Genomic DNA, 26,052 nt, shown 5'->3' with positions numbered 1-26,052 from the left:
TGACAGCCCTTTGATGCCTGTCATCTTCCTCTCTCCCCTCACTCTGCCAGCTACTTCTAAACAAAGACCGGAAGAAATTATGCTGAACAAAAGTACAGAAGAGAAAAACCTGAAGCAAAGAAAACAGAAAAACAAGATGAGCAGTAAAAAAGCTTAACTTTGTTATCTGCACTTTACTAAACACTTTCCTTCAGGACTCAGGACTCAACAATCAGACAGAGAAGAGTTCTCTATATCTTTATCTTTTCATCTTTATCTTTACACAGAAGTGTAGAAGATTATGAGCCTCTGTCACCAACACACCCTCCTCTGTTTGGTTTTAACAGGACAGCATCATGTCTGTCAAAGCACACACACACACTCACACACACCTTCTATTTTCTGTTTCCACACATTTATGCCTTTATGTGTTCACAAATCCTGTCCTGGAAAACATTAACACAAGGACACACACACTACAAAACCTCCTAACACCACATCATCATCATCATCATCATCATCTGCAGGAGTATGGGAGCCCATCAGAACATTTTGTTTAAACAACCAGAACCAGACAGAGGGCTCTTCCACTTTGTCACACCAGGAAGGTGAAGTCAAAGTTCTGCAGCGGTTCAGATGGGGTGAGCAGAATGAAGAGGTTGTGTCTGCTTGAACATGCTTCATCTGCAGACTCAGAGCTCTGCTTTCAGTCCTGTCATGTGGACTAACAGAGGACTGGCTTTAACACGGGGTAGATGTGAGGCTGGCGTCGCCACCAATGGATGAACTGGGTTCCTGCTGCATGAAAATACTAAAATCTGTTCATTCCTCTTTGTCTAGTTTCAGGTGACGTTTAAGGTGATAAAACATTGTTTTAACTCTGCAGAAAAAAAGGAAACACAGATGTGAACATGTTAAAATGATCCGAATGAAACGATGATGCAGGTAAAAAGTGAGGGATGGAATTTAAACTGACAGAACAACCACACACACACACACACCAGGTTTGAGAACCTGAAGAAGATTCAGCCTCCGCTGAAAGAACTTCACACACAAACCAACCACACGTTTCACCTGCTGCAGATCCGGTTTGAGTCTTTGTTTTTATGGTGTTAAAGATGTTAGAAAAGGTCGATACTCACAAACAGCAGCAGTTATTAAAATCATCTCTGGTGTTCAGACAGACGTGGTTTCCAGTCTGACACGGCCAGCAGGAAGACTGAGAGGCATCGCCTGCATCTGCTTCCATTTCTAACATGACCTGACCACAACGTCCTCCTCACCCCGTTCACACCTGAAGCTTTGTTTTACAAAAGTCTGAAAAAAGTCATTTCACAGGCACTTTGATAAAAACCTTCAGTTTTTATTGTGCTTTAATGACTTTCTATTTACTTTCCTGGAGCTTGACGGTAAAATCACACATGTTGCATCCGGTCAGGATTATTTTACCTGAACTCATCACAAGGACTTCATGATTTCATTTCGAGTGTCTCCGCTGGTCACATGATGACAGCAGCCTGTAAAACTAACGCTCCACAGGAATAATTAAAGAAAAGCTTTGTCACAGCTGAGATCTGAGGAAAGAAACACCTCAAACAAAGAGGAACTCTGTTAAAGAATAAGACCAGTAATGAGGAAACCAGTCAAATATAAGAGATAAAAAGGTTTTCTTTTTATTTATTTATAGCCTACATCTACTTATTTATTAAATAACTTCAACTTATTTGATATTTTTCTAGATGAGCAAGACTTCATCACTAATTTCACATTAAATGTTGATCAGAAGTTGTTTATGATCAAATGTGAGGCCGGAAATAAACTCTGGTAACCCAGACATGAAAGTTTCTTCCGACTTTCTGAAGACTTCCTCTAATCTGGTTTCATTAACATCCTTTGATGTGATGTGACAGATAACAGGATGTGGTGTAGATTAGGATGCGATCACATCCTGTGACAGAATGAAAGGCTAAGATTTAGTGAATTACATCCACATGTAAAGCAGAGGAAACCACGTTATCTCAGTTTGACTGGTTGTCTGTTTCTGCCTCGTATCTTACATGATGTTGAGGTACAGTCAGCGGCCATGATGGTTTTCTTTTAAAAAGACATCTTACATGTTTTGCTCTGGTGTAATTCAAACCCTGGATGAAGCACCAGCGATGCATTTCCAACCCGACTCCTCTCAGCTCTGAAACGCCTCCAGCATGTTACTGAAATTCTGTAAACCAGAAATTTACTGTGTTGAACTACGAACCTCTGCTGAGGCTGTGTTTGCATTTGACTTCAGGAATCTGAATCATGAGACATTGTCTGTAAAAGAGCTGTGAAACAAAGAAAAGCTTCCAGGTCAGGACGATGTGTTCGACTGTAAAACAAAGACCTGGGTGAGGGTCCGGTGGTCTGACTGATGCAGAAACATGTAAATTCATCCCTGTGTGGGTTTCGGACTCAGGAAGAGTAGACGTTATTTCACCTCTTTACTCAGTTCTAGAGTTAAATCAGCTCATACAATCATTTTTATTATACTACAGTAGGAATTTATCTAAAAAATGTATCTTTAATCCAGATTTGTCTCCATCTGACGTGACAGACGAATCTGGACTAAAACATCTACTTCATTTATGAACCTGTTTACTTTTACTGCAGCCGGCGGCATCAGACTGTAAGATTTCTGTAAGCCTGATCCTGAATGTGACACAGAAGATGGTCAAAGCTCCAGGTCATAATTTAGCTTTACCACCTCTGATGTCTGAGACTTACAGGATCAGAAGATCACAGAACTAATGTAGGGTCTTTATTAAGTCCAAACATTAAATAGTACTTGTTCAGACATGCAGCTGTGGCTGCAGCACAGCAACACAACAAACAGTAATCCAGTAAAACCTCTGGAATAACTTCATGAAGCTTCAGTAAAGCTGCTGTTTGTGTTGTTAGATCATCTTTGTGTTTAACGGTTCTAGTGTTGCAGCTGGCAGTCGGTTATTTACAAAATATAATTTATTAAGGAAAAACCGAGTAAAGCGTTTGATCATCGTATGATCATTGATCATGCTTAATGATCGCGGTTCATTTCTGGTCGATCTGTGTGCAACAACAGCCAATGAGAGTCCAGCTTTCCATAAGAGAAGCTGAAGCTAGGCAAGCAGAGAGGTCGAACATGGAGCTGAGGGCAGCAAAATAGATGCATAATTCATAACGTACAACAAAAACTGGGTTTATAACGTTTAAATATCAAATGACAAATCTAGAAATTTTCTACAGAATGGAGATGTTTATTCTTTTAGTAGAACTTTACTGTCCTACCTGCAGTGCTGCCCCTTGAAAAACACACTGTGTCCACTTACAAACAGTATTAATGGTCTTTAATTAACTGGTTTGGTCACTTTAACATGTATTTCAGACTTTCTATTTACTTATTTATTTATTCATTAATTTATTTCTTTAGTCAAACATAATAAGCAGGAACTGCACAATCCAAATGTTTAAACCTTTTCTTTAAATGAACTTTTTTGTCATGCTATAAATCAAAAACTACTTCATCTGTACGTACACACAACTTTCCACTTTTAATTTCTTGTCTATGTTCTAGTGGCTTTTGGGAAGGTGTGTGTTCATATCTCATTCACAATTCGATTAATAGAACATTTTAACTAAAAAAAAGATGGAGACGTTTAATGTTTATGCTGCTGTCATTTAACAAGTTTCCTCTGTACAACTGAATAAACACAAGAAGAAAAATCACATTAACGACAGAAAACGTTCACTCTAGCAAGAAATAAAATCTTTGAACCATCTCTGGTGTTCAGGTTTGTCTACTAGAAAAGTATTAGCATAGTAATACAGTAATACATATAGTTACTGTATTGGGGAGACAGTGATTTTATTTTTCTTATAACTCACATTATCCTGCTTTTCCACTGCATTTCAGCCTCTGTTGGGATTTATCTGCTCAATTAGGAGAATTTCTCTTTGTTTATGTGACTCTTTCCAAGCAGAAGATCATCCAGCAGAGTAAAAACTTTCCTCAAGTGACCTTGAAGAACTGATCTTTTGTGCTGAAGGGGCATCAAGTGAAGAAGAATCTGAGGAGACTCCTAGCTCTGGTATTATGCTTTTTTCTTTTTTCTTTTTTTTAGATGTTTTTAAAGAAACTGTATTCCTTCAATTGCAGGATTCTTTTAAACATTTAGCTGTGTTGTGTTCACAGGCTGGGCCAGTGGTCTGGCCTCCATCATTCTCCTCCTCCACCTGATTACTCCTTCCTGTCAAGGCTGCAAAAGACCTGGCAAAGCTTCCGCATCGCTTTGTATTGTACTACATACTGATGGGAACTGTTTTATTCTATGCTGGAGAAGTGAGGAAACCACTGTTTTTGCTTTTCTTTTCCCTTTGTTTTTTATGTACATGAAATAGATTCTAGTGTCACCTGAAACATGACGTCGTCATACGAGGACATAAATCTGTGGATGTCTGCACCATAATATTTAATTCTGTGTAACTATATATATATACTACACCAACCTTGTAAAGTTAGTATCTTTTAGTTTTTAATTAAATTCATTCTTTTATCCTTAAACTGCCAGTACTTTTAAAGAGTATTTTATTGCATCTGTACAAGAATTGTCCTCCAAATTTACTGCTCCTCTATTTCTCCATCAGTATCAGCTGCATCTCAACAATTCTCTTTTTCTGAAATCTCACAAAATGATTTAAATGATATTTTGTGTTCTTTAACTGTTTCCCATGTCTGTGATGTAAATAACTAAAACTTTTTCATCATTTATTTAACTTGTGTATTAGGCAGTCAGTGTTTCCTGCCATGTGGAAAACAGCCCAGATCACCCCCATTTTTAAGTCTGATGATCCCACAAATGTTTCCAACTACTGTCCAATTGCAATTCTCCCAACTGTCTCTACGTTACTTGAAAAAACATTATATAATCAATTAATCAATTTCCTTGAACATAATAACCTACTTAGTGACTGCCAACATGGTTTTCGACCCTCGCGGTCGACCGTGTCGGCTTTGCTTCTTTTTACAGAACAGATACGTGAGTCTCTAAACAAAGGTCATGTTACCGGAGTTATATACATAGATTTTCAAAAAGCTTTCGATACAGTTAATCATCAAATTTTGTTAAATAAACTTCTTTCTTTTCATTTGTCCTCCTCTGCAATAAACATGTTTACATCATATTTAAGTGACAGATCTCAGACTGTAAAAATTGGCTCAGTAACATCACAGCCACTAAGGTGTTCTATGGGTGTTCCACAGGGCAGCATTTTAGGCCCTTTACTGTTCCTTTTGTACATTAATGATCTTCCTCGTGTGCTTAGTTTTTCCAATTCTCTGTTATACGCTGATGAAACTGTTATTTTTCTGTCTGGCCCAAACACTGACACAATTAATCACAAACTTAACACAGATATGCAGCATGTGCATGACTGGCTGCAAGATAATCATTTAACACTTAATGTTAAGAAAACAGAATGCATGTACTTTTACTCATCTAGGAGACAGTTCTCCATATCCAATCCCATCACCTTCTCCAACCACAAGCTCTGTTGTTTCCACATACAAGTATTTAGGAGTCTCTCTTCACTCACATCTCACTTACTGTGAGCATGTCCAAACCCTAACCAGAAAGTTAAATCAAAAGTTATGTTTATAGTAAAATTAGACCACATTTGTCTCACTCTGTCTCTAAAACATATCTTCATGCAATCATTATGTCTACTCTGTCGTATTGTCTGCCTGTTTGGTCATTTACAACAAATGAAATCCTTGAACCAGTAGCAAGACTCTATAACAGAGCTCACAAGATCCATAACAGGCTTCCAGGTTGGACTCACCATTGCTCTGCACTATCGTTGTCTAATGCTTTGACATTTCAGAACTATACAATCAGCCATTGGATTAAACTGTATTATCAAATCTTGAATGGACACATCTCAGCAGCACTGTGTTGGTACCAAAACTCAGCTCAAGGTCCGACCGCTCGACTAGATCTGTTACAAATGGACTTTTGCCTTTACCGGCCTTTAGGAACTGCTGTGGTCAGAGAGCTTTCTTTTATGTGCTCACTAAAGCCTGGAATGGGATCCCACTGCACATCAGGACGATAACATCACAAAGACTATTTAAAAGAATATTTGCTCGCCATCTAATGGACAGGAACACCTGTGACCACTGAGGTGGCTCCATAGCCTCCCCTAAAGCTGCTTCTCTTGGTCTGTGTTTGTATGATTGTACTGTCTTGTCTTGGAATTTGTGATGTGTGTCTGGTTTGTATGTTCTGCAGAGCAGGAACCTGCTGAAAAACAGTTCTTAAACTGAGTCAGGCCTGATTGTTTTAATCTTTTCCTGCTTAATAAATAAATAAATCCTCAGAGGGAAACAAGCATCCAGGAGAAAGCTGGTGCCATCAGCAACCCTGTGGACTTGCTGCTGGGACAAAGAGAAGCTCCATCCATGACTTCTCGGCCTGGACGAGCAGGTCAAACAGCTCACAGGGAGCTTTTGATGAACTCTTTAAAGCAGATGTTGTGTTTGGCACCATTTAAATCTCCACAACATGAACACCTTTATACAAACAGCCACCTACAACATCGATGCCGGGAAGTTCTGGAGACTCCACATGTTGCAGAAATCAGGGCTAGACTAATGAAGTAGAGAATGGACATCAGTGCAGTTTGGACAACAAGTTTGTTTGCTTCATTACTTTAAGATTTTTTCCTTCTGTTTTGAGACTGTGGGGATGACCTGGTTTGTGTGCTACTCATTTAGTCCGTACTGACATGGTTATGAGGTATAAATGATTGAGTCATGTTTTTGGTGGATAAAAAAAAATCCCAATAACTGGTCAGGTTTATGAATTTTCCAGTATTTGAACCGATACTCTTCTCAAGCAATAGTACAAGAGTTTGTAAAAAGAATCGTACTTCATCCTCCTTTAATGTCAGCTTGGGTGATATCAGCTGTGTTTTCACTTTGCAACTCAGCTACTGTCAGTTTTACTGATTTGTGCTGCATTGCTTCTAATGTCTTATAAGTTAGAGACGGCTTTAATGGTGTATGTGTTCATTTTGAAATGTTCTTTCTATATTTTGCAGTGTGAAGGGAAATGGTAAAAATGTTTACTATTGTAAATGCATTGTGTAATAAAAGCATTTTTTTTTCTTTTCTTCTGCTATTACAAACTAAAAATGTTTTTAAGCTTTGGGGTAAGGCAGCTTTTTACAGTTTGAGTTTGATGGTTAACATTTAATCAATAAATTGAAAAGACATTGATACTATTGTCTATTTTTACCGCCTGCAAACATTTTGTATTACATACGTGTTGAAGTAGAAAGTTGCTAAAAAGTTAAATTTTTAGGAGTATGCTAACAAGTTTATTTATTTTTTTTGTAATTGACAGGACATTACAAAAAACAAAAAAACAAAAAACAAAAAACAAAAAACAAAAAACAAAAAACAAAAAACCAAAAAACAAAAAACAAAAAAGAAAAAAACAAAAACAAAACAGTGTGATAAGCTTGTTCACTCTAGCATGTAGGATGTACTATATACAGTATTAAATTTACAGTAATACATACTAAATGCAATAAGATTTTCAAATTATGTTTCTTTTAATTTAGCCTAATTAAAGATTAATTAATTATTAATATGTTTACCATAACAAAACAGAGCTATATAAAACAATAAAATACTTATGTAGCCCACAGGTGAAGTTCTTTCACATAAAAATGACTTTTTATTATTTATTTTATTAAATTTTATTATTTTATTTTTAATAATCTTGATAATCTTACATTTATCTGTCAATGTCCATCCAATTTGCAGCCAACTTTGTAATAATAATTCTTTAGGAACCGAGCCAAAAGAGTCGGCTCACCGAAAAGAGCCGAACATCCCGTCACTGGAATCTGGAATGGAATGGAACCGTGTGTTTGTGCACCTGCCGGCTGCAGGACGGAAGGCTGAGGAGACAGGATTTGACAAAATCATATCATATCATTTTTGTCTTGTTGCTCGTCTTTGTCCATAGATTTTAGCCCCGTTTTTATTTAGTGAACTACATTTTCATCTCGTCTTTGTTCGTCCACGAACATCATTCTGGTTTAGTTCCAGTTCTTGTTTATTAATGAAGGTTTTTCTCTCCTGAGAAAAATGTGCGTTGACGAAAATATTTTCATTTAGTTTTCATTAACAAAATTAGCACTATGTATGTACTGTTTGTAGATAAATTTATTGAGGTACTCATCAAGGGATGGCTTGGGTGTGTTACTTATTTTCATTTATATTCTTACTCTGTTAATTATATCTTATCTTTAAGCTCATATACTGACTAACAGGATGTTCCTAGTAAAACAACATGTGGAATGTTACCCCTAAGGGAAATTTCTGGGTCAACCGGAGTTCAGAGGAAATACCTTGTGTGTGTGTGTGTTTTCTTTGTCCCTGTTTTCCAGATCAAAAGAAACCACTGAATGGACGGGTGTCATAAAAAGGGGGGTAGATATCTGCTTGACTGAAGCTGACCCTACTTTTGCAACTGCACCATTAGTCAGTAAAACTGTGTATAGAAAGGAGGAGAAGCTGTAATATATAAGGGTCCAGGGATAGAAAGAAGGTGTCCTGTCTGTTGTGGGCAGCCGGACATCTCTTATGTCTGTTTGCCAGGGATAGATATGGACCCAGGGCTCTGTAATTTGCACATTCTCATACTTTGTAAATGAATAAATTGTTAACTTGAGAGAAGTAGTCTGTCATATTTTGATCCATCAAAGAACACGCAGGAGAAGACCCTAAAGAGAAAGGTATAAAGAAAATGTGTGGAACAGTACCTTATTAATTAGGAAAGTGGGAAATTAGTACCTGTCTATTTTAATACTGGGGAAGAAGTACCTGTTCTTTGTTACTTGTGCATTTTTAAGGTTTTCTCCAACATGTTTCAGAAAAAAAAGCTTGTTACTGCAGCTCTGTTTCTTTCAACCACATTCTCAAAAGACTCCAGGAATGCATGAAACTGTAACGGATCCCCGTTGAAAGCAGAAATTTCTCTTTATGGCAAAGATGAAACACAATGTTGTTTCAACAGAATGTAGTAATTTCATTTTTTCTCCTCATACCAAACATGCTTCCATCAACAGCTGCGTTTCCATTACAGCATTTTACAAAATAAAAGCGATTTTTGTAAAATTTCCACAAAGCACATCTGTGATTTGCAGGTGTTTCCACTGAATGATGTTCAGCCGTTCATTAGTCGTTCTTCTTGTAAAATCTCGTCCGCTTTGAGGAGGAAGACATTTCTAATTCTTAGTAAAACTCTGCATTTCGCTGTTATTTGCTATCAAGGATGGCAGTTATATTTTTTCTTCATTGTAAAAAGATTTCCTCCCGTTTCTACTCATTCCGCGCCATCTTTATTTGAACTGAACTGGTCTTGTGACCCCCACGTCCCTGGACGTGCAAATGCAAAAACGTGTTTCAGTTCCACTTTTGTGATATATTTCATATCGACACGTCTCAAAAAAAACACCTCATGAGAGCATAAAAACGTTTTAGTGAGAGGTTTTTCAAAATGAAGGTGTTTCCATTTCCATGGTTTTTATTGAGTTATTTAGTTTTTACACACTTTGAGGGCTAATGGAAATGCACCTATAGTCTTGTCCATAATTGAAGTTTTAGCTATCTCCATATTGTGTTTGAGTTCTCTGTTGAAACATTTTTGGCTCCACAAATGTTGTGTGTGTGTGTGTGTGTGTGTGGAGATCTTCTGTGTGTTTGCTGGGAGCCATTTTGGTGTTTCTGTATGTGTTTAAATTGAATCTGATTTTATGTGTGTGTGGGGCTTACCTCCCCTTGTTAGGGTCCCTGTCTGTCCCCCCTATGTGTGTTTATGTTTCTGGATTGCCCTAGTGTGTGCGTCTGGCTCCCTCTGTCTGTCTTGTGCGTCATGTCTGTCCCCAGCCAGGAGAGTGTCAGCAGCAGCAGCAATCACCTCACCTGGGCTGATCTTCACACCAGGACCTCATTCATCCCATCAACCACTGCATACTTAAACACCGGATCTTTCCTCATTCCTCGCCGGATCGTCCAGTTACTTCCTGGTATATCGTGGCCTCTCTAGATCTCTGCTTAAAATCCCAGCTCGTGTCTTCTAACGCTGTCTTGTGTTCAGGTTCCTGGTCGTTGGATTCTGTCAGCCCTGCTTGCTACACCTCCCTCCTGGATTGCTTTCCTGTTGCATTGATTCTCATCCATCTCCAGCTCAAGCCAGCTCCACACAAGCGCTCAGCCTGTCCTCCACTCTGCCTACCGTGAACCATCGTGATTCCTGGATCCTGCCTGTGGTTTATACTGCGCTTTGGATACTGTTCAAGAGACTCTATTAAATTCCCTTTTGTTTCTTAACCCAACCACTCTCTGCTGTTTTTGGTTGCTCAGCGTCTGCCTCTTGGGGGTCCAGAAAGCATTCCTGCCTGACACACCGTAACACCCCTTTGCTTTAGTTGGAGTGTGGGAGCTCATTTTGAACCGTCGGTCTTAAACAGTCTGCACAATGACTCGTTAATTTGACCCAGCTGTGCTGCAGAGATACATGGAAAACTTGCTGGATTGTTGCCCTTGCAGTAGATTATGTTTCCATGACTGACTTGTTTTGTCTTTGCAGTAATGTGGTGTTCTTTACTGATTGTAGAGTCAAATTTCTGCGATCCTAAATCCTCTGTGAGTTTGTGATTTTCTTCTCTGAGCTCCTCATTTTGTTTCTGTAGCGATATGATGTTGCTTCTCATCATATCACATGTGGGTTCCAAGTCCTTCCGTTCGTTCAAATCCTCCCCGAGTTTCTGATTTTGCTCTCTAAGGTCCTCGGTTTGTTGCTTCAGTAGATAAATCTTGTTTTTCATCCCATCACATGTAGATTTATAGTGCTTTACGTTTTGGAATTCCTCCCTTAGTTTCTGATTTTGTGCTCTAAGGTCCTCGGTTTGTTGCTTCAGTAGATGCATCTTGTTTTTCATCCCATCGCACGTGGATTCAAAGTGCTTTACTTTTTGAAAATCCTCCCTTAGTTTCTGATTTTGCTCTCTAAGGTCCTCGGTTTGTTGCTGCAGATGTTTGTTCTTTTTCCGGATGGAGTTAAATGTGGACAGAAACTGCAGTCTCTGTGAAACCTGTTGGAGCTTCTCATTTTGTTGCTGAAACATTTCAGTCTTGTCTGTCAGGGAGTCAGGGAGCTTCTGGTCTTTTAAATCATTGTGGTGTCTAAGACTTTCTTCTTGGCCCTCCTTGTTTTTTTGCTCCAGTAATTTGATTTCATTTTTCTTTAAATCAAATGCGTCTTCATAGAAAGTTAGGACTTGTACATCCTCAAGCAGTCCCGCATTTTGTTCTCTAAGCTTCTGATTTTTTTCTTCTAAGAGGGCAGTTTTCTTTTCCATCGAAGCACATTTGGTTTTTGATTCCTCTAAATCGTTTTGGAGCTTTTTAACCTGCTCTCTAAGTTCCAGGTTTTTTCTCAGGAATTCGTCTCCAACGTCCTTCATTAGCTGTTCAGCCTGAATAAGTGACCGTTTGGCTTGACCGAGGTCTTTCTGAAGAGTCAGGTTTTCCTGCGTCCTCTCTTTCAAGCCGTCCACCATTTTGTAGAGTTCCTTTCTTAACAAATCGTTTTCTTCTTCTTTACTGACCTGATAAGCTTTTTGAATTTGCAGGTCCATCATCAGTTGAACATATCTCATCTGTAGAATTTCTTTTTCTGGTTTCTCTTTGTGTTCCAGGAGTTTTTTCTCGTTCTCCATTTCTTTAAATCTCTTCTGTGTCTCTGCGTTTTGTAAGTTTTGGGCTTTGAGCTCTGCCAGCAGAGTTTCGTTGGACGTTTTCAGGGCATCCATGTCAGTTGAAAGTTCCTTGTTGACCGTTAACAGATGCTCTATTTGCAGCTTGAGATCCCTTTTTTCCTGTTGTCGTGAGAGCTCCAGCTCTGTGCGAAGCTGTTTATTTAACTTGTAAAGCTCCTCATTTACAGTCTTAAGGTTTTCATCATTTTGCTGGAACTTTCCTTTGCCTCTTTCTTTTCCAGACTCCTGCTTGTTCTGTCTAAACAATTTTCTGAACATCGTGTCAAAACAAAATTTATTCACCGAAATAATGAAATAAAATTGCTGGTCTCTTGTAAAACGTCCTCCTCTTGAGCTGAATATCCTGAAATGCTTCAGAAATGTCTCGGAATAGTAATATAGTCTTGATGATGTCACTAAGTGTCAGTGTCTTTGTTACATCACATTCTTGATGTCTCCTTGACAACATAGTTGTTCTGGTCATCTAGTGACGTTGTCATGGAGACATCAACAGTGTTGGATGGTAGTATGTGATAAATGTGAGTTTATTCTTGTTTTTGTTGGACTGACATTATGAACACGTTCCGACTGTTTCTCAACTTTATGCAGTTTGTTCATATTAAATAATGAAAAAGCTGATTTCTTTCAATTAAAAATCCTAATCCTAGTATTCCGGCGCTGTGCTATGCAGAGTTGTCACGGCAAAATAAAAAAGAAAGAAAGAAAGAAAAAGACTATCGGCCTCGTCTACCGAGTATTCTTCTGGTAAATGTTCAGTCATTGGACAACAAGCTGGATGAACTTCGGAGCAGGATGGAGGGTGAAGATTAACACCTGTAACGTTTTTGCTTTAACGGAAACTTGGCTCGACCCCTCGACCCCGGACTGCGGCTTTGTTCCTGAGGGACTGTCCGTTTATCGACTGGACCAGACTATACATTCAGGAAAGAACGAGGGAGGTGGCGTCTGTTTCAAGTGGTGCTCAGATGTGGGACCTGCTGAGATACCACCAACACATCAGCTGTTCTACGCATGGCAAGAACACACTCCTTTTACACCCCTTACACAAACATATATAAGGCCCTCCCTCGCGATCATGTCTCAGTTCTGCTGCTGCCTTCCTATAGACAGAAACTGAAGTGTCACGGACCAGAGAGGCCGACCATTCAGCAGCGGTTCGTCCAATCAGACTCGGCTCTGTGCAACTGCGTCAGCACGATGGAATGAGGTGTGTTTCAGGATACTGACATGAACACATACACGGACGCGATCATTGGTTACATCGGGAAATGCATCGATGACATCGTACATCGGACATTTCCAAATCAGAATCCCTGGGTTAACGGACAAACGGCTATAACTCAGGGGACTTGGAGGAGTACAGGAAGTCCAGGTACGCGCTCCGGAGAGCTATATGTAGTGCAAACAGACATTACAGGGACAAAGTGGAGTCTTATTACAAGGGCTCCAACACCAGGAGCATGTGGGCCGGATTAAAAACTCTTACTGACTCCAAAAAGAAGACCAGCAGTACTGAGATGATGTCTGTATTTCTGCCTGAAGATCTGAAAACCTTTTCTGCCGCTTTGAGAGCACCTCTACAGATACAGAGGTACAAAAGGCTCAGGAGGACCACTGCCCACCTATGATAACCAGGGCAGACGTATGCAGAACTTTTAAAAGGATAAACACACATAAGGCTACTGGACCTGACGGCATCCCTGGCAGACCAGCTGGCAGACGTCTTTTCAGACATTTTTAATATGTCACTGCTCCAGTCTGTAGTCCCCACATGCTTCAAGAAGACCATCATTGTCCCTGTCCCCAAGAAAACCAGAACCCTTTGCCTGAATGACTACCGCCCAGAAACCCTCACTTCCACCATCACGAAGCGCTTTGAGCAGTTAGTCAAATCATTCATCACTTCCTCCATCCCAGACTTATAAGACCCACTTCAGTTTGCCTACAGACCCAACAGGTCAACTGAAGATGCCTTTTCCTTCACCCTCCACACTTTCCCATCTGGACCAGGTGTGTGTGTGTGTGTGTGTGTTATTTACATAAAGTTATTTATTATAATTAAAAAGAAGAAAAAGCTGGGGAGTGGCGGCTAAAATAAGAAGCTAATCTTTGCGTTTGTCTTTTTGCAGGAGCAGCAGCAGCTTTAACTGGAACAGTCCTGACATCTACTGGAAACACTGGTCTGGTGTTCTCACATGGAGTCCACTTTATGTGGAAGAAGAACTCCTAATGATAAATAAAAACCCTGGAGCTTGATGAGACTATGCATCATTCAGCATTTTCAGACCCAAAACGTCTGATCCGTATAAGTCCCTCTGAGGCTGAACAAGGTAGAATGCTGACAGTTTTATATTTTTATTTTTTAAGATATACATGATATATATTTTTTCTTATTTCATTTTAGTTTTAAAGGATAATAAATTTTATTCAGCTATCTTTAATAAAACTTTAATATGCAAGAACAGGTGATTAGTGCAGTTTTAAAATCATCTTTAAAACTAATTCTTGTTTAAAAGTTTTAGATTAGAAGATTTAAAAGAAAAAACGTTTGTTCAGGAGCAGCCTTATAAAAAGGGAAAACATCGTATTTAGAGAAAGTAGAAAATTAAAATTATCAGGCAGAAAAAAGCTCAGAAAAACTAGAAGAGAAAATGTAATGAAAAAATAAAAACAGGACAGAGGATCTGAGCAGAAAGGGTTAATCTGAAGCTTCATGTGCAGCTGAGGGTTAACATGATGAGGGGAAACCTGAAGGACTCTAGCGGTGGGAAAACGTAAAGGAAAAATAAAGGAAAATCTAAAACAAAATAACCCACGTAGCAGCTTTGTGGTGAGCCTGAATCTTCATTTGGATCAATGTCCCAACATTTACTGATCACCTGATCAGTTTGGAGTTTTTATGTCACGCAAAGACGACAACCACAGCTCTGACCTTTGGTCTTCAAAGAGCTGATGCAGAAAACTTCCAACCAGCTCCACACCAAACACTTCCAACCAGCAGTTCACACAAAAACAACCAATGTAGCCCAACTGTGCCACTCAGCACCGTCAACATTAAGAACAAAGTCTGCACAGAATACACAGCTTTACTTACCAGCAGTGCGATCTGTTGCTGGGCAGGAAAGCGAAACTCTGCAGACCAGGAATGTGTTTACAGCACAGCAGGGAGTGGTCTGGCTCTGGCTGGGAGGAAGTGGAGCTTCAGAGCAAAAGCAAAGTCAGCGTCAGAAGTTTCCCTTTTCTGACCAACAGGAACGGACCTACGAGCAAACGCTGATCTAAAACATGATTTTAAATACAGGAAAAAGCTGATTTTACCCCTGAAGTTTGACTCCAATGAAGAATAAAATCACAATAAAACACAAAATTCTTCTATTCAGAATATCAGAGATCAGGACTCATTCACCAAGAGTTTGTAGCCAAGCTGAGCTTTTTTATGGGGGGCAGAGGGTGGGCCAGTCTATGAGGAGGGTGGTATACTAAGAGGAGGTGGGAGGTGGTGGGGCAGGTTTGGAGCTTGATATGGTAGTATGGGGGATCAGTGGCATCTCTCACCTGGCAAACATTTCATGGCCTGCAGATGTATTTGCAAAGTGATGCTTATCTACAGTATTTAGATGCTTTGGACCAGCGACTGTTCTCCTGGACCTTCGTAATTGTCTGGAGATCCAGCCCTGTTCTAACTCATGTGCATTAATTAACCCTAAAAATAACATCTCAGCTGCGCTTACTGAAGAGAGTTTTTAAGTTTTAGAAAGATGAGAAGATCCAGAGTCATTACTGCTGCGTTTGTGTTCACAATAAACCAGAAAAGCACAAAGAAATAGAGCTTACTTGTTATATCAACATATATGAACTGGGCTATATAAATAAATAAGTCTTACCCAGCCAATCAGCTTCTCTTTGTCAGCTCCTCCTCTCTGATGGTTTTTTAAGTGGGTTCAGACTGGATTTTTAGACAAATGAAAGGAAGACAAATGATGCTAAGAATGCTCCTAATTACAGGTAAATACTTGTTTATTACTGTCTTGTTATAAATATTAGTAATAAAAACTTTAAGTTTAACATTTATGTAAGAAGTCCTGTTTAGTTCAGACTTTATTGAGAGGAAAAATCTAAGGAGGAAACACATCTGCACACATTGATGTGAAATTTTAAATGACATCAAATTCAATCTCAATTTGTCAGGCTTGTAAATTTTATGAGGATTAGAAAATCTCGACTAGTCAAACGTATATTTAATGGAGCAGGAAGCAGTTGTGCTGAGTCCTGATCTCTGCAGACTAACGATTTATTTAGGAAGTGAAAGAAGAACTAGTCAGTCAGTCTCAGAGCAAAACTGTAAAAAACTGATTGTTTTATAGTAATTATATTAAGTATGAAGACTTCCACAAAGTCAAGACCCAACAGACAGATGATGTGTGTGATGATAATCTGGAGTTTTATTGCTGAATTTTTTTTAATTTTGTCCTGATAATGTTAAAGGATTTATATCACACAAACCTTATTTAGCTCATTAAACAACGTTTACTTTAGTTAACTGTCATTAAGCTTCAGGTACTTATTGCCTTTCTGAAAACACGATGGCTGGTTTTTTATCTATCGGACTGTGTGAAGTCCAGTTTATTAAATATAACTAAAGGTGTCCCACAAGGTTCTGTTCTTGGTCCCATTCTTTATGATTTACGGTAACAACGCAGATCAGAACATGACAGCTTTACTTTTTTATGCTGACGATGTGGTTATTTATTTTATGTGCAACTACGGTTCCTTCATATTCTCATGACCGACTGTGTGGAAAATACATAAAACGCACACACACACACACACACACACACACACACACACACACACACACACACACACACACACACACACACACACACAGATCCATTAAACATTCATATAAAAACAATAAAAATGTTAAGCAATGCTGAAATTCAACAACCAACCAATTCTTTATGAAACTGAAGGTACTTGAATTCAAAGATGTAGTTGACCTTCAAACAGCTCAGACATGTCTGTAACTACTGGTGTTGTGGAGAGACCGCACTTCGAAATTACACTCCACCTCTCAATGAAGTTTACTAGTGTAAATAAATGTTTATCCCTTAATGCCTGAATTTATTTGCAGTTATATAAAAACAAAATAAATATAGAAACAAAAAGAAAAGGACTTGAATAAAAGAATATACAAGTGAAGATTTAATAAATTAACAATTAATTTATATTTTTATATTTTATTGGTTTGTGTAAAGCACTTTGAAGGCTTTTGCTTTGTAAATTTGATATATAAATAAAATAAACTGACATTGATATTAATAAAGAAAAGATAAATAATAAGTTAACCTGAAAATACATAAGAATTAATAAAAGAAAATACATAAAATAATTCAGTTTGATAAAAAATAAAGAAAGGCCAGAAGAGGTTTGTTGGAAAAAAAAAGTGAATATATCAGTGTAATCTCTGTTAATCTTCTTTTATAATCGACTAGAATAACATATTAATTCTGCTAAGATGAGAGAACAGAAATGGAAAGAACAGAAGTGATTGGTCAGAAGGTTGCTGGTTTAGTTGCCATGGAAACCTTTACCAAGGCTGGATGGATAGTTTAACAAACAGCTGACTGAGGCAGTGAGAAAGTACAGAAATCTAAACATGACGTCATGTAAAGCTTGTAAACATGGAAAGGACGAAACGTGCTGGCCAGAACAAACGTTGTTCTTAGTGTTTCCATCCTGAGAAAGTCGACTCAGCTCTGTTCCTGCTGAGCTTGTACAGCCTTTTAATTCTGTTTATTTGTGGCTTTCAGTTTCTTTCCAAAGACACAGTCTTAAACAAAACAAAAGAAAAACATTTCCTGAATTATCAGATCATTTTACGTGAAAACTGTTTGGTTTTTCTGAATTAATGAACTAATTCCAAGTTATATAAAAAAGCTTGTTCTTACCTGCAGGAAGTAAAGAGAAGAAAGTAAAAGATTATTTAGTCTCTTATGGGCTGATCCTTTAAACCGAACCACTGCTTCATCATAAAAAGAGCACCTTACAGAGGCAGAGTCTCTTAGAAGGAAAGATTGTTGTAGCAAAAAGTCGTCAGTGTTGGACCGACTTGCTTCCAACATTTTAGAAAAATCTTAAAAGAAATAATTAGTTGAAAAATCAAGTTGAAGCAGCAGATTTTATTATCCAGTGTAAATCAGAGCCGATCAGGCACCAAAAAGGTGGCGCTGCATTAAAAACAGGTGTGATTCTCCAACTGCCTGGGTTCCAGGTAGCCTGTGAACATGTTTTAAAGCACCACCTGCTCCCACATAGACGTCTGTTTCAGAGAAGGCCTTGCAGATTTCAGCAGACAAAGCTGAAGCACATCCTTGTAGTTAAAGCCATGCTGCAGAGAGGAAATCTGTCATGAAAGAAACTGGAATTTCTTTCTGGTGCCTACAGACTGGTGTAACTGCATCAGATCAGGTTTTATAAATATATATTAGGGCTATTAAATGATTAAAACTTTAATCAGAGTAATTACAGTTAATTAATCACAAATTTCAAATAATTTCAAAATGATTAATCACCATTCGCAACTATTCCTGAAATCTGCACGTTTTTACTGCATCGTATCACCAGAACGAGCCGATGCTACAAATATTTACCGTTAACTGAGCTTCTCTTGGGTAAACGTCAGATGTCCAATGGTCAGTAAACGCAGCACCTACTTCTACATGTTGTTCTAAATCATCTCCACCATGTTCTAGATCATAATTCAGAATTCATCTATCATCATCTCACGAACCGTCTCCATGGTGATCATTTCTGTCCTAAAAGCAGCAGATGTGACGACTGAAGTTAAACAGTCGACATTGATGAAGAAACTCTGATAAAACTGATGATCTGGATAAAAACAGCTTTTTCCTTTTATCATTGAAGTGTGTGTGTTTGTGCTGCAGTGATAAATTGCTGCGTGTGTTCATGGATCAGCTGAGAAGGAGGAAACTTGCGGTTCATGGTTCACACCGTCACATATTTACCCCAAAGTCTTGTTGTTGGCAGGACCTTCTCTACTAGAGCAGACACGTTGGTGCAAAATGCAGCTGGACTGTCGCAAGTTTAAAAAAGAAGGCAGGAGAAGTGTGGGTGTGGAACGCTCTCACCGGAAAAAGAGTGTGTTTAAACACACTCATTCTCCACGGAGGCCACGTCCGTGGGTTGCTGTGTTTAATCTCAAGTCCATCCATAGAACCACCGGCTGGTCTTTCCCATCAAGCTTCTCCAAGTCCCACCATCATAACAGAGAAATGACGGATGTACTGTGAAGTCTTTCAGACAGCAAGTATTACTTTCCGTTTTATGAGGTAATTTTCACATTAGAAACAGCATAAAAAGTAGATTATTGTTATTTCCAATAGAAACGTGGGCTATAAAAGGTAACAAATGTTTTCCTGCTGACAGCACCGCTGCAGCCACCTATGAGAAATCCATCATCGTGGATTTAGGTGTGAAAATGGCTCTTATTCTTTCCACTGGAGCTGGTCGAATCAAGCCTGTCCTTTATAACCTCTCGACTCACTGCAACACACTTCTCTTTGTGGTGTTTTTACGTCTCTGCACCGATTTATTAGCTCTCAGATCGGCAGATTTTATCTGTTCAGAAACTACGATGCAAACTCAGACGTGATGGATCTCTGAAGGGTTGCTGTGGTTTTATTGTGGAACATTATGGTCAGATTTGCTGTTCTTTTTAAAGACGCTCATTAACAACGTCATATTGTACGGTGCAGCATGTGTACAGTTCTGCATTTGCATATTTTTAATATTAAATAAACTCAGCCTAAGACAAAGTAAAAATGATTACAGATTATATTGACAGTGACACGGATCTAAACCTCATAGCAGGTTATTAGACTTAAACCCGACCAGGATGGGACAACCTTCCTCTCCTTAAAAAACGTCCAGCAGCTGGTTTAAACTAAACTTTTAATCAGATTTTACTGCATGGAGACCTTTATTAGTTAAAAACAAATCATTTGGTGCCTCTCCCGTCCTCAGCTCATACAGACTGATTATTTAATTCAAGCTTTTTTACATTTATATGTTTGTTGAAACTGTGATGTTGTTTTATAAAAGACATTTTATTAATTTTATTCCATGTTCTTTCTTTCAGGGCTCTTCTATGTAACAGACTCAGTAATAAAACGAGATGGAGAGACTGTGACTCTGAACGTTAACACAACAGGACTTCAGGTTATGAACTATTTTTGGACCTTTGGCCGACATCATCCTGTTATAAACATCACCATCGTCACCAACGGTGAAGTTACTCAGGTAAATGGAACCAGATTTGAAGGCCGGCTGCACACAGATGTGGAAACTGGATCAATCACCATCTCTAACCTCACTGTCCATGACAGCGGAGTCTTTCTGGTTCAGATTTTTAAAGGAACAAGAATTTTTAGTCAAAGTTTCACCTTGATCGTCATGGGTAAGTTTTCTAACAAGATTTCTAACAAGATTTATGTTTAGTTGATCATCTTCTGACTGCTCAGCCATGACTTTTCCAGGCTTTTCTTGTCTGTTTTAATGCAGTCAAATGTGTTGCTTCTAGGGATGCTCCGATCAGGTTTTTTGTTGCCGATTCCGATACCGATTACCCACGAGTGCCGATCACTGCCGATCACCGATAATCACATGGATTGGCTGTAATTTTCTTATAAGCACTGCTGACTATTTGATGTGGAAAAGGAACCATAAAATCCCCCTAATTTAGACAATAACATGTACATAGTACAATGCGCTATCTTTCAGTAATCAGTAGTACTATATTTTAACAGACTGAAAACACATAAGGCTCTCATCAGGCTAAATAAGAAAGTAAAACAAATTCTTAATATTGCCAAAAAAAAAAGCCAAGTAAAATAGGCGTCCTCCACCACTGAGAACGGTTGGTCGTCAAGGCCGATTAACTTAATTATTTTTGTGGTTATTTGCTTGACTGTCACGCTCATACGGACGAGTGTTGGTAATCGTTAGCTGCGCTCTGGCTGCACCAGCGTCTTCCTTTCATTCTGTGCAGTGAGCCTCGAAAATTCAGCGTACTCCGTCAAGTGTTTGTTCTTTAAATGCCGTATTAGATTCGTTGTATTCAAGGATTTTGACGTACTTCCCCGCGATGTACTTTTGCGTTGCACGTGTTGCAGGATGCAAACTTTACATCACTCTCACACACGGTGTAAAACTTCCACACGGCAGACATGTTTGCTTTGGATTTGCAACCGCGCGCATGCACATTGTGGAGGAAAGCGGGAGCTATGACACTGCCCGCAGCGCTTCTGCAGGTTGCAGAGTAGGAAATATAGGTGGTCAGATTTTGTGATCGGCAACAAAAGGCATTGATCGGCGAACACCGATCACATACTTTTTTACGGATATCGGCCGAAAAATGATCGGTGTCCGATCGATCGGAACACCACTAGTTGCTTCCATATCCAAGGAGGTTGCAGCTGTTTGTAAAAGAACTTCTCATCTCTAAGACTTTAAATGACTTCGTCATATCGTGGATTTTTGTCATAATTTACATTTTAGATCATTTTCTGGATGTAGATATGAATTAATTACCTGTAATTCTGTATTATTTTTTGTGATTTTCTAGACAATGGACCCATTCGTATTAATGTTCTGGAAGGAAACAACATAACTCTGGATTCTGGACTACAGGAACTAGAGAAAGACCACAACGTCATGTGGACACAGGGTCAAGATTTTGCTGGAGATCAGATCGCTCAGTGGAAAGATTTTATAGTCACAATCAGTGAAAGCTACAAAGGTATTCTGAAGATGGATCCAACCACTGGAGACCTTGTCTTCCTCAGAGTCACAAAAAGCCTGACGGGGTTTTATTGTGTGAAGATTTGGAAGGGCAGCGAGCCTCATGTTCTGAGACAATACCTCCTTACTGTCTACGGTAAGTCTTCTACCAGCAGCACTGAATAAGCTTCAAAGCTTCAGGACAGAAAACTCAGAGTAATATGAAAACAAACGGAGTCATGTTCATCAGTGAAGAGAAGAAAATGGGATTTCTATCGAGGAAGCAGAAGAAAAGCAGGTTACAGTGAAGCTGAGAAGCAGTCATGGACTGACAGACCATCGTAACCCCTGATCTTTATTAATAAAGTTCATTCAATAGTAAAATCATTTGAAAAGGGTATCATCAGAAGTCCTGACCCGAGACCTTCTGACTGTTCAGGTTTTTAGCTTCCTTATCATCTACATGAACTAACTAAATATTTCTTTCTTGTAGAAACCGTTTCTGTTCCAAACATCACAGCAGAGCCGACCAGCGATGGGACCTGCTACGTCAGCTGTTCTGTGGAGAATGGACCGGATGTAACCCTGACTTGGTACCAAGGAGAGAAACAAATAAGCCAGACAAGCAACAACAACATCTCCATCAGTCCCACCCTCCTTTTGGAGATTAACAGAGAGAATAAATCCAGCTACACCTGTGAGGCAAATAACCCCGTCAGTACTGAAACCACCTCCATCAACTCCACCCAGCTGTGTCCACCTCATGGATCAGGTACGCTTAGTTCAGTCTGATGGAGACTAGTTCTTCCTGTTAGCAGCTCGTCTCCATCGGTGTGGAAGGATGGTGAGGATTTCTACTTCCAGTTTATGGAACAGGGAGCGTGTACAGCAGCACGGATCACAGAAAAAACACTTTGTACCAGATTGACGCTGATTTCCATCTGCAGTCCCTGAAACACACAGAAATACATCACACTTAGAAAATACAAAGCACATACACAGAGAATAGTAGAAAAAGACATTCTTTGGTAAAATAGTAGAGAAAATAGGATAGAAAACAACAGTGTGATAGAGTGGGACTCTCTGAGGGGATGTTACTGGTTTGACAGATTCCTTGGTCAGAGCTCCGGTCAGAGGGAAGGGCACAAAGAAAGCAATTCCTTCAACACTTTACTGTTGAGTGGGGTTACAGGATGGTATGGGTTTGCCTCTGTGTGTGTGTGTGTGTGTGGTCTATAAAAGAAACAAAGTACAAAAAATATTAATATTACTGTACAATTTTATGAGATTACATAACAAATAAATACTGGACATATTCGACTAACTCAGTCAAATACGCCAAATGAGCCATAATTCAACCAAAATCCAGTTAGGTAAAGTTTTAATAACACAGGTAGAGAGTTTAAATCTCTATCTAGTGGTCTCTGGCGCCCTCTAGTGGGCGCAGCCCGCAACTGCACCACCTTGAACCACGCATGAACAGCTGTGTCAAATTACACTGAAGTGCATCTGGACAACAAGGAGATAAAAGACGGCTACACTGAGTGAGACAGCAGTCAGCCATGAGGTTAGTAGTGAGAGAGTGTATCACGTCATCAAACCCGACTCACAGAGGGGGGACACCGGAACAGCCCTTTCAGAATAAGGCATCTTATTTTCTGTATGCCAACCATAAACTGTGTATAAAAGATGGACGGAGCCTTTGTGACGTCACCCGTAGGTTTCTGAAGAGCAAAAGTGAAGCTCGTCGCCATCTTGACAGCATCATGCGCGTCGTCATTCCCGGAAAGTGTAGGCTTCACAATTTACTGCCAGAGCTTGCTGCTAGATGCCAACCATTAAAGCTGCTTTGAGTTTGGTTTTGTGGATTTGTTGCTGTTTGTTGCTCATTTGTGCAATAAATGATTTTTGTTGAAATAGTAAACAACAGTAAGTGGTTTTGTATCAGAATAAATGCACAAAACGAGGCAAATATAAGGTTTCTCGTAAGAATGCTGAACAAAAAAACGGTTTTCAAAACACAATTCATCCATTTTTGAGAAGTTAATGTAAATTATGGGGCTAAAAAGATGCTAAATTAAGAGCCGTTTGGGAGCAAAAGAGCCGGCTCTGCTTTGGGAACCGAGCAAAAAGAGTCGGCTCTCTGAAAGGAGCTGAGCATCCCATCAGAGGATCACTCAGGAAGGAAGGAAGTAACATCACTAACACGGAAGTTTCAAAATAAAATACCTAGAGTTAACATAAAAGACTTTCAGACAGTAATAGTAGTTATAAAAGTAAACATGAGTTTACCCTCCGCCCACCACATTTCCCTCATTGTCCCATGAAGTAGGCACAATAAATATTACAGGCTGAGGCATTTCTATACGTTTGCATGGATTTGATGTGTCTATAATTGTAAAATATTAAAACTGTAAATTTCTTGTTTTTATTCCCTATAGATTGGAATATTGTCACAGCTACTATCGTAGCTCTTGGAGTTGTTGGGGGTGTTTTGCTGGTGCTGGCTGCCTTGATTGTATGTCGAAAGTATCAATGCATAAAAAGGACCAGAGAAACATGTATGTAAATATAATTACACTTTTGTTGAGACACATTCCATTGATATATATATATATATATATATATATATATATATATATATATATATATATATATATATATATATATTTGTCTTAGTAGACGTTTTTCTGATTTTTCTTTATTTCCCTTCCAGATTTTGTTGAAACGATTCAGATGGACTCATCACAGAACAGCTGTGAGGTATTTATGTCATATATTTTTAATACACACTAAAACACACGTATAGTAGCTCTAAGAGATGGGTTTGCAATGAGAGCTCAGCTGGGACGTCATCCAGCTCTCCCACAGAGGAAATGCTTCTTTAAACCGGTTACCAGGTAACCTGATTAGTTGTCCAATGCTCCTCCAGGTGTTTCTGGTTTGTACCAGGTACTTTTCCAGCCTTTTGTTGCTCCTGTTCCAACATGTTGCTGCATCAGATTCACTATCAGCTCATATTTTCATCACATGGTGAAACGTCTCCGTTTCATTTCTGACATTGTTTATCTTCTACTGGGAATAAAATCTGGTCCAAGAATGAAAAAGATTATGATGTAAAATTTAACACTCACAAAAGCCTCAAAGAAATATGCTCTCACAACCAATAGTTATTGATCTTCCTGTCAACCATCTCCAGTTTAATAATAATAACCTCCTTTATTCTGGAAAAAACAGTCACTGAAGAGAAGTTTTATTTTTATCCTGTACAACTCAGGAAACTTTAGTAAGAGTATGGAACATTAATATCTGTTACAACACAAAATATTATTTTTCTGTTAAAGAACTTAAAGATTTTTCTTTTTCTTTCAGGGAAGTGAGGACCATCTGCTGAACGGCAACACCAGACAAACTTATGATGCCTTGGATTCAACCTGAGACGGACTGATGCACAGAAACATGAAGAGAACTGATCTGACATGTCAGTAACATGTCAGTAACATGTCAGTAACATGTCAGTAACATGTCAGTAACATGTCACTATAACATGAACTGTAAACAATACAAAACTAACTGTCGGATGCTCTGCTTGGTCCTCTGGGGTGCGTTTGTTTACGTTTGTTTGCATGTGAATGGGTGAATGTGCCCAGTCCGTGCATGTCCTCTAGGCTGTGGGCGGCAGGGCGGAGACACAATAACATAATTATTAGTGATGATGATGAAGAAGAAGAAGATGATGATGGTGATATCGGGGTTTGTCTCTGGGGTATGGGCAGGGGCGCTGCTAGAGATTTTGGGCCCATTAAAAAAACTGAAGTGCAATTTTGATAGTGTAATACATTCAATTAGCATTTTAATGCTAATTTTTACCATCAAAATAGCATTAAAAGAAATTAAATTAAAAGAAATGAAAAGAAAAACATGACAGGCTACTTGGTAGGGGACGCACCAAAAATACAATGAAGTTCATTTAGATTCAGTTATTTGCTGCATGACGGATACTTTATATTTAAAAACCCAGCTATCTTTTTATAAAAAAATATTTAATTAATTATTTAATGGTAATTACAAAACAAATTACAAATACAAAACTGAAATACAAAATAACCTCTTCCATGGAAATGAAATGCATTTATAATAATAATTTCCATGATTTATTGTATTGCGAGCATTATCATCATTAAGTCAGAAGTAAATGGTAAAATAAATTAGGAAGGCTCAGAAACAGAAACTAGCAGGACCTCATACGGTTTATTGTTTTATATGAACTGAATGTAAAACGGTCACAAGCAAACCACTGTGGAGATTTACAGTCAAACAACGGCTTTAAAATAAAATAATCACATTTTAAAAGGTAGAACTTTGTGTAATAAGATATCAAGGAGAGGTAAAGGTGCACTATTG

General features: G+C 38.8%; 1 protein-coding gene across 2 annotated transcripts; it reads left to right on the top strand.

Moving 5' to 3' along the window:
• The first annotated feature begins 15,825 nt into the window (after window positions 1–15,825).
• On the top strand, window positions 15,826–25,655 carry LOC121638497 (SLAM family member 5-like). Of its 2 annotated transcripts, none has more exons than XM_041983335.1 (7): window positions 15,826–15,852; window positions 20,009–20,155; window positions 21,494–21,805; window positions 22,142–22,420; window positions 24,090–24,209; window positions 24,365–24,411; window positions 25,021–25,655. In XM_041983335.1, exons 1-7 carry the CDS (start codon window positions 15,828–15,830, stop codon window positions 25,084–25,086), a joined length of 996 nt encoding a protein of 331 aa, XP_041839269.1. In that variant the 5' UTR covers window positions 15,826–15,827; the 3' UTR covers window positions 25,087–25,655. The 2 variants fall into 2 exon arrangements, with proteins under 2 accessions (XP_041839269.1, XP_041839268.1); XM_041983334.1 differs by having other exon boundaries at window positions 20,009–20,326.
• Window positions 25,656–26,052: the final 397 nt, after the last annotated feature.

The sequence above is a fragment of the Melanotaenia boesemani genome, chromosome 4 (genome assembly GCF_017639745.1).
Source record: "Melanotaenia boesemani isolate fMelBoe1 chromosome 4, fMelBoe1.pri, whole genome shotgun sequence".
Classification (NCBI taxonomy): Eukaryota; Metazoa; Chordata; class Actinopteri; order Atheriniformes; family Melanotaeniidae; genus Melanotaenia; species Melanotaenia boesemani.
This window is presented reverse-complemented; position numbering and strand designations above follow the sequence as displayed.

Coding starts and splice junctions, on each gene's coding strand:
- LOC121638497 (XM_041983334.1), top strand. CDS start 15,828: ATGCTAAGAATGCTCCTAATTACAG. Junction 21,806..22,141: donor ATACCTCCTTACTGTCTACG/GTAAGTCTTCTA, acceptor TCTTTCTTGTAG/AAACCGTTTCTGTTCCAAAC. Junction 22,421..24,089: donor GTGTCCACCTCATGGATCAG/GTACGCTTAGTT, acceptor TATTCCCTATAG/ATTGGAATATTGTCACAGCT.